The 12,217-nt window shown below is 42.8% G+C and overlaps 1 protein-coding gene across 3 annotated transcripts in view; it reads right to left on the reverse strand.

The window, feature by feature from the left end:
* NR6A1 (nuclear receptor subfamily 6 group A member 1) overlaps positions 1-11,076 on the reverse strand; it is a 223,220-nt gene extending 212,144 nt beyond the window's left edge. For 2 of the 3 annotated variants that reach the window (XM_077850632.1, XM_077850634.1), the window contains exon 1: positions 10,779-11,075. In XM_077850632.1, the coding sequence (XP_077706758.1) occupies positions 10,779-10,878 (100 nt within the window). In that variant the 5' untranslated portion in view covers positions 10,879-11,075. Of the gene's footprint in view, positions 1-10,778 lie in introns of all 3 variants that reach the window. The other variant, XR_013353755.1, reaches the window with a different exon arrangement.
* Between the last annotated feature and the right edge of the window lie 1,141 nt (positions 11,077-12,217).

A 12,217-nucleotide genomic window follows, 5' to 3' on the forward strand; every position in this document is an offset into this window, starting at 1 on the left:
CATTGTTATGTGACATTTCTTCTGCCAGCAAGCTCACTACAAAATGAGTTCTACCTAGCAACTACCCTTAGGAGTAAATCCCTAATTCTTTAACAACACAGTAATTGACTTACACTAAAATGTTACTCACACTAGGAAAGGGTATTCTTTGAGAAGAGGAGATGTTTCTTCTATATAGGCTTTATTACCACCTCCCTCAGTGAAAACCAGGCTAAAAGGCAAACCAATCTACAAAATGACATTGCCAAAATCTCAATTTTAAGAGACTCAACAAAAGCCAAACTTGTCTGAAAGCAAACAAGCAAGCTACTCCTGCAAGTTTTAAAAAGCAAGATAGGATCTTCTAAAATCTCATGTAAGTATTCCTTTATTTTTATAGGAAGGACTCCTATTAAATATTTTTGTGTTATAAGACTTATTTCCACAATTATAAATCTCCCCTTAGTGAGGAAACAGGTTCTGTTGGAAAATTTCTACCACAAGATAATTAACAGTTAAGTAACAGGTTTCATGTAACAGGTAACAAAAGCCTTATCAGAGAACTCAGTGAGGGTGAACTATAACACACTTCATTTAGTCTCAAGCAACGAAAACCTAAAATGATATGAACTCTTTCATTTATCCCCCCTCTGTAGTCCCTTTATGGAGGAGAAATAAGAAAGAAGGAAAGACAGAAAGACGAAACAACCCAAAGCAACAAAGTACTAACAATAGGATTTTATGGGGTCATCATTTTCTTCCATCTTAAATTCATTTACACATAGTTTTGGTCTGAGTGATTATCATGACCTGAGCCAAAGGCAGACACCCAACCACTGAGCCACCCAGGTGTCCCAAAAATATCTATTCATTTAAAGTAACAATAAACCTATCACATTATATAAATAACATGTTTTTATGAAAAACAAGCTTTTTAACAACAACAATAAAAACTGGTGAGAAGAAGAGCATTGTTTTATATTTTTTTGGTACTAACATCTGGCTTAATCCTGGCAGCTAGATTCTCCTGTATGTGTCTGCATTCAGTACGACGTGTTAAGCAGTTTTGGTTGAAGTATAGGCAGAAAATCTGGCCTGATTTATAACTGGAAAAGGAAGAAGTATAAAATTTGTGTATTTTGATAATTCGCCAAAACTTAGTAAGTGGTAGTTTCTTTTTTCTTTTTTTTTTTTTTTTTTTAAGTGGTAGTTTCTTAAAAAGGTTAGTTCAGTGTGAGGGGTGCCTGGGTGGTACAGTCAATTAAACAACTGACCTTTGGTTTTGGCTCAGATCAAGATCTTAGGATCATGAAATCGAGCCCCACATCTGGCTCCACGTAGAGTCTGCTTAAGACACTCTCCCTCGGGGATCCCTGGGTGGCGCAGCGGTTTGGCGCCTGCCTTTGGCCCAGGGCGCGATCCTGGAGACCCGTGATCGAATCCCACGTCGGGCTCCCGGTGCATGGAGCCTGCTTCTCCCTCTGCCTATGTCTCTGCCTCTCTCTCTCTCTCTCTCTGTGTGACTATCATAAATAAATTAATTAATTAAAAAAGAAATTAAGACACTCTCCCTCTCAGGGTGCCTGGGTGTCTCTCAGTGGGTTAAGTGTCTGCCTTCAGCTCAGGTCATGATCCCAGGGTCCTGGGTTTGAGCCTTGCATTGGGCTCCCTGCTTGGCAGGGAACCTGCTTTTCTCTCTCCTGCTGCTGCTACCCCTGCTTGTGCTCTCTTGCTCTGTCAAATAAATAACATCTAAAAAAAAACAAAAAAACCTCTTCCTCTCCCTCTGCCCCCGCCCCCACCTCATCCCACCCTCACCTGCACTGTAAAACTAATATTAAAAAAGTTAGTTCAGGGGATCCCTGGGTGGCTCAGCAGTTTAGCACCTGCCTTTGGCCCAGGGCATGATCCTGGAGTCCGGGGATCGAGTCACACATCAGGCTCCCTGCGTGGAACCTGCTTCTCCCCCTCTGCCCGTGTCTCTGCCTCTCTCTCTCTCTCTGTGCCTTTCATGAATAAATAAAATCTTAAAAAAAAAAAAAAGTTAGTTCAATGCAAAATATAAAACCATATCAATGAACTTGTGTATTCTGTCACAATAAAATCCATTGGTCTGATAATCTGATAGATCCTTTTACCCACGCAGAATTTTGTTAACATCACACACCAACAAAGGAAAATATTCCTTCACTGACATATGAACTTCAAAATGTTAGCATATTTCATCACACAGTATCAATGAAAAATCAAACTTGTTAACAGTGATACTTCTCTTCATCAGAAAAAGCCTTTAAAAAAAAAGAAAAGAAAAGAAAAGAAAAGGCCTTAAGTATTGGGTAACTGTCAAGCTCAAAGTGACAAGGGCAAGTTTTCCAAAATTCTAATTGTCCTCTGAAAGCTCAAATTTTACTCACCAGCAACAAACAAATACTGTCCGTTTTCCTTGATGTAACTAGCTCATGTTCATTTAAAAAAAAAATGGACTGCCAAATACCTAAGTCCCAATAAACCATAGTTTGTCAATTGTTCTTTCAAGTGAAAATGATGTTCCATGAAAAAAAGCAGCTACTACTTCAGCTTACAACATAATTGCACAAGTCCTTTGCCTTATTTTTTTTTTAAAGATTTTATTTATTCATGAGAGACACAGAGAAAGAGAGGCAGAGACAGAAGCAGGCTCCACGTAGGGAGCCTAATGTGGGACTGGATCCTAGAACCCCAGGATCACACCCTGGGCCAAATGCAGGTGCTAAACCACTAAGTCACCCAGGGATCCCCAGCATTTTGCCTTAAAACAAGTATTCTATTTTGGTATGCAGCAGAAATTCTTTGTGTGTACTTGCCTACTTGCAATTTCCTCAAATATAATATCAAAAACATGTACTCAAGGGCTGAGATTTAATAAAATTAATCATTTTTACCCCTTCATCAAAGTCAGACAGGTGAAATGGCTTTTAAAAAAATATTAAGTGCATGAAGGTGACAAATACAATGACTACTAGCACAGTTTGGTGCCTTGATTCTTCTAAAGTGCGAACGGTTTATACCCATTGTCGTATTCTGCAACATCAGTACAAATGTCAACATGGTGAAAAAGGCAAACAATGCCAATGTTACAATAAAAATAGTTTTCACCTCAAGACTCTCCTGAAAGGGTCTTAGGGATTCTCCCAGAAGTTCTTGAACTACACTTTGAAAATCACTGGTTTAGATAATATAGTAAAAAAACAGAGTTAAGGACCCAATGAATAGGAAGAAATTAAGTCTGAAACAATCCAGAAATGAATGACCAACAAATGATGAATGATAGAAAATAATACAATCCAACTAAGTACTATTTCATTAATGATTTATAAATTTTAAAGGTAAGAGATAAAGCCAAATAAAAAATGTATATGACTTCATAGAAGTGTTGTGTCCTCTTTCTTTTGTAAGGGAAAAAACTAAACTGAATAATTAACTGTTATACAAAGAACACTGCATTTTATTTATTTTTAAAGATTTATTTATTTATTCATGATAGACAAAGAGACAGAGACAGAGACAGAGAGAGAGAGAGAGAGAGAGAGGCAGAGACACAGGCAGAGGGAGAAGCAGGCTCCATGCCCCGAGCCCGACTCGGAACTCGATCCCAGAACTCGATCCCGGGACTCGATCCCGGGACTCCAGGATCGCACCCTGGGCCAAAGGCAGGCGCCAAACCGCTGAGCCACCTAGGGATCCCCAAGAACACTGCATTTTATAAGAAGTTAACAAAAATGGTTAAGACTGAATTTTTAATCCTTCCAGGATGACACAGCTTCAAGATTGAAATGAGTGCATGAGTTACATAAAATTAATTTTTTGAATGAAAACTATATTTAGGTTAAGACAGTTCCCTTGTCCTTCATTTTGGCACAGATTTGTTATTGAACTGTTTCCTCAGTCTTAAACTATAGGGTAATACCTCTGTTTCCTTTGAATTCAAAGGAAATAAAGGTGGTTTAAAAATTTGATTAATCATATCCTTTTTCAATGTTTTTAAAGGAGGAAATTAACACAGAAATTCTGATACTTATAAAGATGGACTGGAAAAGCAAGCAGAACCCACTCATAGACCTCTGAAATGCTTTATAGACAGATCTAGAATCCCATGATACTATGAAATGTAAGAAGTTGCAAATAAAAGCTGAGAAGACTAGCTACCTCTTCCACATGAAGAATTTAGTTGGGATACTTCTCTCAAAAGTATGACTGAATATCATTTTAAATGAATTATAAATTTTCTTATGCAAACAGCTGTTCAAGCAAATATCTATGGTTAATACATCTTGCTAATACCACAGCTACAGTTCCAATGTGCTTATTATTCAAACAATGCCCTCTATCATTACTAACAACTTCTTTTTATAACTTTGCCCTTTGACAAAGTCACCATTCTGGTTCCAACCACCCACAGAGTAGATCTTCAAATCAAATACTCAGATTTGTTTCTGGAGTAGATTACATGTTGCTGCCTAGGGAATTGGGTTTTGGAAACATTACACTTGCCAGCTGACTTATCAACAGTGCCCACAGAATGGACACCAATTTAAGGCAAGAATCTCTCCAGAAAATAGAAAAATATGCTACTACTGCCATCTGTGGTTTATGCTTGAATAGCTTCTGTGGCATAAACAAATTGAAGGGTGTACAGTTTGCAATTAAGATCCAAAGACCTCATTATTTGAATATATTTTAAGTTAACTCTTAATGTAACAAACTGTAGAGTTTATTTAGCGTATGACATAAGATTTTGGGATTCTCTATTTGAACTTATTCTATAATACTGATGGAGAAACTACAAACTACCTTAAATGAAAATTTTTCCCTTGCATCAAGGCTCATTTTTCCCAAACACTCATTCCTAAAGAAATTCAAAACACTTGACTGTCTTCTGTGAATTTATAATTAGGGTAATTTCTCTTGTGAAATAGTGACTATCAACACTAAAACAACTCCAAAATTTTTTTTTCTGTTTTATTTTTTATTTTTTATTTTTTTAATTTATTTTTTATTGGTGTTCAATTTACTAACATACAGAACAACCCCCAGTGCCCGCCACCCATTCACTCCCACCCCCCGCCCTCCTCCCCTTCTACCACCCCTAGGTTCGTTTCCCAGAGTTAGCAGTCTTTACGTTCTGTCTCCCTTTCTGATATTTCCCACACATTTCTTCCCCCTTCCCTTATATTCCCTTTCACTATTATTTCAACTCCAAAATTTTTAAAGAAATGTATTTTTAATGAATTTTCTACTTAGACATGAGAGTTTGTTCCATTCAAGACAAATTTTCAAGGTTCAATTATCCCCATAATTTTTTCAAGAACAAAAATTCAGAAATGCAAGTTAAGCCTGAAAGTAGGCTATTTTCACAACTTATTTTCTCTTAGATTGCATTTTCACTTGACAACCACCGTAGCTTAGGGATCAAAAGATTTGGTGCAGCTGGGGGTGGGGAAAAAAGCAATTCAGCTCCCCAGCAGCCAGCTGAGGAAATCCTGGTTCTCTCCCCAACTAAATCACTGTTAATCAAAATTACCGGGTTACATAGTAAAGTTTTATTTAAATAAGCAGAACTAGCAAAAAATTCTTGTTTTCTCGAGAAGCTGTTCTACACAGACTGCTATTTAACGGCAGGTAATAAAGGAAGGATGAAATAATTCAGAAATATTTTATTCTTTCAAACAAAATTAGTTCTAAACCACACTGAAAAGCAGGTTAGACATCTCACAATGGTTTTCTTCTAATTTTCCACTATCCATAGTCTAACAGCCTTCTTTTTTGTAAAGACAAGCTGTGTTGGAAAACAAGCAATAAATACCAGCCTTGATTCTAGTAATAATGTATATATCAAAGTTACACCCAGATTTTTTTTTTCTAAGGTTAAGCTCAGATGAATCCAAAACTTTGGCTGTAACAGGGGCTCAACACCTAAAAATCAATTACCTGCTCAGCACTTCTTGCCGACTTTTAATAATTCTGATATTTCTGAACTCTAGTTATCAAAGGCATCAGTAAACCCATAAGAAATTACCTGAGTCAGGAAAAAGCCGACCTTAAGAATACAAAAGTTTGAAACAAAAAAGTTTAAAAAGTTCCAAACAAAACACTTTCTTTTACAAAATCTTGGTTTTGGAAATACGCTCAAAGAACTGCAAAGAATTAGGTGTTTGTATGGGCATATTCAGCAGCTACCCTCTGTTAAAATTGTTTCAAGGATTTTTTTTTTTTTTTTGCAGAAATGCAAATTTTAACTGTTGATTCAGAACTTTAATTTTTCTGTGACCCTTTTTCACATATAAGGTGATTGGTTCACACAAAATAAGGCATTTTTATTGCCCTACTTTAAAAGAATAGATTTGACCAAAAATGTAGAATTTATTCTTAAAAGGCATCTTTACAAATTTAACTTCCAACCTAATTATATACATGAAAATAAATAACTGAAACAAAGTGTCCTTTAACTTGGCTATAACACAAAAGTAAATACAAGAACCAAAAATTATGACAAGGCCCCAAGACCTAAATGAGCTTGTTGAACACGAAGTCTCCTGATATGGAAGGAGCTATCCCTGGCTTTTGAAATTCTGAAGCCAGAGGTTGTGATCTCAAGACAATTCATCAACGGACTAAATTGTTCAGCACAAACCAATAAATATCTACCTAATTATAAAAACAAAATGATAGTGTCTTAATACAAGATGAACACACACAGTCCCGGGCCCCCAAACACACAAACATTCATTAGTAATTTAAGGCAACTTGCACAACAAGCACTACAATACTTTTATACTACAAGTGGTATAAGAAATTTCTTTATCAATATCACAGTAGCAGTTGGCATTTCTAACCCCTATTCTCCGCTAACCTAAAATTATTTTACTCTAAAGCTTATTTTTTTACCTTTGCCCCCACCACCTCAGGAGAAAGTGGAAAAAATGAGAAACCAAGAAATTATGAATAAAATTTGAAAATGCACGATTTAGGAATAGTTTAGGAAATCTACCAGCAGTTTTTTTTCATTAGCTCCCCTTCATCCTCCCCATTGAACTTCCTTTCACATGCTAACACAGACACATGCATCCACACACCTTTTTGCTATGGAATTCAGAATAACAAGATTATGAAGCATGTCACAACCATATTTTCATTACAAGGAACAGAAATGCTCACAAAGATTTTGGTGGATAGTGAAATGAGATCAGAAATGCCATCTCGCACCTCAGCTGCTCAAAATCACCAGTGAATCAGTTCATTGTTGCCTTTCAGTGTTCTTTGGAAGTCGTGGAACTTACTAAAAAATACCTGTGTGCCATTTGTATACACAACAGTACCCCAGTATGCTTTTTTTTTTTTTTCCCAATGAAAGTAGAAAATTCTGAGGGGATTCAGAATTAACTTTCAAAGTCACAGAACTAAAAAATAAAATAAAATAATAAAGTCACAGAACTGAAAAGTTAGTGTAATCGAAAATATCATATTTTCAGGGATAAACATTTGCATGACACAGTCATGCAGGAAAAAGGCTTCAAGTTATTTAGCGAATTTCTCCCCATCTCCTCTAAAGTATAGTTACATAAAACATGCTTTTAATTACTAATAATGGCTTATAACCTTTCTTCTACTTAAAATATCTAAAAGACTACTACTTCATTCTGTTAAAATACAACAAATGTAAGCCAGCATATACTTCCTCAAATCATTCATCTTCCTTTGAAACCCCAAAAAGCGAGCAGTCCTCTATTATGACTAAATGAGTTCGTGTTTGTTATGAAAACCTACAGCAACAACTGAAAATATCTAGCACAGCCAGCACATGAAATTCCTGAAAGAGTTATGGTGCATCAAAAACAACTACTAGCAACTAAAAACATCTACAAGACCGTAAATTCGGCATCAAGGGCGTTTCTGGCAGGAAAACATTTCTAAAATTCCACCTCCAGTTAATTTCATCATGACACAAACTAAAAGACTTCCTATATCTAGATAGCTATCTATTGCAAATATTTCATACAAAATGGGTATCAGTCTTTGGATAAAAAGTCAGGAGAATTCATTTTCTCTGCTTAGAACTTAAGCAGTCTCATTTACTTTTGGAGAAAAATATTACTAAGTATAAAAGGTGGGGGGGAAGTCCCCACCATTCCAAAGGTAAACTTTCTTTTAACTTTTTCTATTTTGGTAATTCTTCTGTGATAAATCGTAAAACAGTAGTATACAATACTCGTTTTTATACTGAAAAAATAAGACGTCCCACAACAGTCTAATGTTTCCTGTATTTTCTTTTAAGCCCATCAAACTGCCCAAAGTCCCACTGTGTTTTCAACAAAAAGGAAATATTTGTTGCACTAAAATGGACTGATGTAAAATATTAACGCCACCTTGGCCTAAATGGAATGTTCGATAACATTCTTTTAAATGGTTTTGACCAATTGAGGAAATGAGCCTATGAATGGGAAATTTGATTAAGAGTTAAAATTACCATTGAGTTCTTTAAAATGTACTAATGAATAATTAATAGCAAATGCAGTTCCTAGGCTTCCCTTACAACATTCTCAAGTAGAATTGAAAGTAAATGTCTGCAGTAAAATCGATCATCTACAGGTTATGCACAGGTGCTACAGGAAGTACACACATGTAGAAAGACATTATGAAAATACATGTACTTAATATGGTCTATAAAATAGATACATGTTGGGTAAAAAAAAAATCAGCGTAAATATTGGATCAGGATTTACAACGTTCATACATCAATATCAAAACAAATCTTTACTTAATAAGCTTTAAAAGTCAAAAGCATTAAAGAAATCCTTTGTTCCTATGATACTGTCTTCTACCCTCAATGGATTCCAGCCTCCTCCTTTGTGACACGGGAATTTTATTGATCTCAAACATGTTCACATTCAGAAATTATTCTCCAAAGACATCCCACGGGACTGCCAGCCACCTAGATACCACACAGCACATACATCTTAAAAAAGGACAAGGGCTTTTAAAACATACCACTATTTGGTCAGCAACATCAAGTGAAGTTAACCAGGCTCTCTTCTAAACAGACTTTTCCCCTAACTGGTAAAAATACCGGATCTACTGAATTAACAGTAAATGTCTGATGAGTTTGTAAGTACAAGGAGGCGCAGATTTACCCCAGATCTCTCCCCTTCTGTAACTCTTCATTCATTCAACAACTGAGCGCCTAAATGACCTATTTTCAGGTTATTTTCCTCACACCTGCCAGGTCACTGTCCTGATTGAGAAACTTCTTGCTGAAGCAATTAATTTTTAGTGCCTCCTAACTGTCCTGGGTGTTTGCATTCAATTTGAAATCTGTTACTTGTTAGACACTGTTCCGTCCTAGATCTTTCAGAGAATTGCGAGTTTATGGCGCAGAGAGGGGAGGAGGCGCGGATCTCCGAGAGCCTGCCCTTTATTCGGAAATGAGATGTGAAAGGTGGAAGGCAGGGCAAATAAATAAATAAATCGGGTTTGCAGCCGGAGCGTTTGCCTGCCGGTGCGAGCACCCTTTGTAATGCAGGCCTCCCGGGGCTATCGCCTGCGCTAATTGCTCCAGGGCGCTTTCCAAGTTCAAAAGTTCACCTTTTACGACCTCACAAAAGCTCCTTACACGTTACCAATAAAAACATTCCGCGGCAAACACCGAGGAGGAAAATATCAAACAGATACAAATAAAACACTCCGCAGAGGGAGGGAGCCGGAGGGGGGTGGGGTGGTGGTGGGGGGGGAGGAGGGCGAGTTCGCCCGGAGGAACCCGAGGACTTGGCCGGACGTGGGGGAAGGGGGAGACTGGGAGAGGAAGGGCCCGGCCAGGTGAGGAATTCTCTGCGCCGGGGTCCGGGAAAGGGAAGGGGAGAGCTGAGCTCGGGCGGGCACGGACCGGTACGGGCCGGAGGGAGAAAGGACACAGGCAGGTGTCCCGGGGGCCCGGTCGGGCCAGAGATGTGAGCCAGCAGAGAAGGGGGTCTGAGCACCGGCGGAGGCGGGAGCAGAGGAACGGGGTGTGAAGCAGCCACCGAGAAGTCCGACAAGGAGGCGTTAAGCCGGGAGCTAACCAACTAGGGGTCGGGACTGAGGTGGAGGCTCGCGGTGCCTGCGGGGGCGGGGGCGGGGGCGGGGGGGGCATGGGAGGCGCGGGACTAGAGAGGAGCAGGAAAGGAGCTGCAGAAAGGTGAGGGCACAGAGACCGACGGGACGAGGGTGTGGCGTCCGCAGGGGGAGGGAGCACCCGCGTGGGAGGGCGCCGAGGTGCCGGGGGGAGGGGAGAGCGCCGAAGGGACCCTCCGAGAGGAGAAGGGGGGAGGCTGTGAGCACACGGGACCGAGGAGGAGAAGCCCCCACTGACGGGACCGGACGGGACGCGGGGAGGGGGGGGGCGGGAAGGGTCCGCGCTGAGGGGACCCAGAGGAAGGGGAGGGCTCGGCGCTGAGGGGACCTGGGGGGAGGGAGGAAGATTCGCGCACCGGGGACGGGGGGAGGGGAGGCCAGCACTGAGGGGACACGGGGGGAGGAGGAAACGAAGGTTCGGGTGGAAGGAACCGGGCAGGGGGAGGGTCCGTGCTGAGGGGGACCGGGGAGGAGGGGGGAGGGTCCACATGTAGGAGAGGGTCCGCGCTGAGGGAACCGGGGTGAAGGTCCACGCTGAGGAGACCCAGAGCCGCCACGGCTTCCCGGAGAGTCGGCTGAGAACTGGGGGAGCCCCCGGGGCAAGAGACAGGCAGTCGGTCCCTCCCGGACCCGGGCTCCGCACGCCCCTCACCCACCGTTGCGCGGCGGCGGAGGGAGCGCGGCGGGCGGCTCCAGGAACCCCGCCGAGCCCCCGCCGCCTCCCCCTCCGCTAGGCGGCCGTTCGTCCCGCTCCATGCGGCGGTGCTCAGGGCCCGCGCTCGGCTCGCTGCTCCGCCATGACCGGCGCCCTCGTCCTGATCGTCGCCGTCGTCCGCCGGGGGGGAGGAGGCTGTCAGGGGCCGGCGGGCTCCCGGCCGCGGCGCTCTCTGGGCCCCGAGCCGCCCGGCTCCGCGCCCCTCCGCGCCGCGCCCCCTCAGCACTGGCCAGCTCCCTCCCCCGACGTCACGCGCCGCTGCCACGCACGGGCCTGCGGGGCACGCTGGGAATTGAAGTGCGCCTGGCGAGGCTCGCCACGCGGGACCGCACCAACTGCAGGGGTGAGCGACAGGATAAGCAGCCCTAGGAAGCGAAGGCCAAGGCCTGCCAGTGTCACAAGCCGTGATAAAGACTTCTGGTGAAATTTAAAGAGTCTGACAAATCAGCGCCTTCTCTTTATTTGATTTTTCCAATATCAAAGTTCCCTACGAATCGCGTATCCCCCCCCCCCACCTAGATAATGAGTCTTTCCTAGGGGCGGATCGCGAAGGAGCCGGGTGAGCACGTGCAGTGAAGCCCAGCCCTGTGGGCGGGGCTTAGGGGGCAGAGTTTGGGGATCTTCACGAGGGACTTCCTCCGCGCCTTGGGGACAAATTGGACCAGAGATTAAAGGGCTGGGGTTTGACTCCAGGTGACCGCGTTCGTATGCAAATGGAATCTATAAAACTCCGCTTCCCGGGGTACTCTTAAAAGCCTTTTACCTCCGGGTGGGCGGGAAAGACTACGGTTTCTCTTCCTCCTCTTTCATTTCCCCTGCCCAACGGAATGGCAAAGCTCCAGGCCATTGATGCCTTTTTTTTTTTTTTTTTTTTAAGATTTTGTTTATTTATTCATGACGGACACAGAGAGAGGGAGAGGGAGAAGCAGGCTCGATGCAGAGAGCCCCACGCGGGACTCGATCCCGGGTCTCCAGGATCGCACCCTGGGCTGAAGGCGGCGCCAAACCGCGGGGCCCACCGGGGCTGCCCCCATGGATGCCTTTAAAGAAACTGGCGCTTGACTGTTAGTCTCATGAACCCTTCCGCGTGAGAAGCTCCTTGCCCAGCCTTATTCGCCCTCCCTTCTCCTCGGTTACCCTATCTGTAAAATGGGGTTAGAATAGGGACGAGGGTTCAAATGGAAGATCACAAGCCCCACCCACCCCCGCCGGCATCCCCGCCTCAGTTTCCCCAAGAGCAAAGTGCCGGGTTTTGCGGTCCCCTGCTCTCGGCTGAGCCGTACCTCCTGCAGTCACCAGGTGGCGCGCAGCCACCAGCTTCTGGGCTTGCCCGGGTGTCCGCCCTCGGCGACCCTCTCGGGGAAGGACTTAACGTGGCTG

The sequence above is a fragment of the Canis aureus genome, chromosome 16 (assembly GCF_053574225.1).
Source record: "Canis aureus isolate CA01 chromosome 16, VMU_Caureus_v.1.0, whole genome shotgun sequence".
In the NCBI taxonomy this organism is placed as follows: domain Eukaryota; kingdom Metazoa; phylum Chordata; class Mammalia; order Carnivora; family Canidae; genus Canis; species Canis aureus.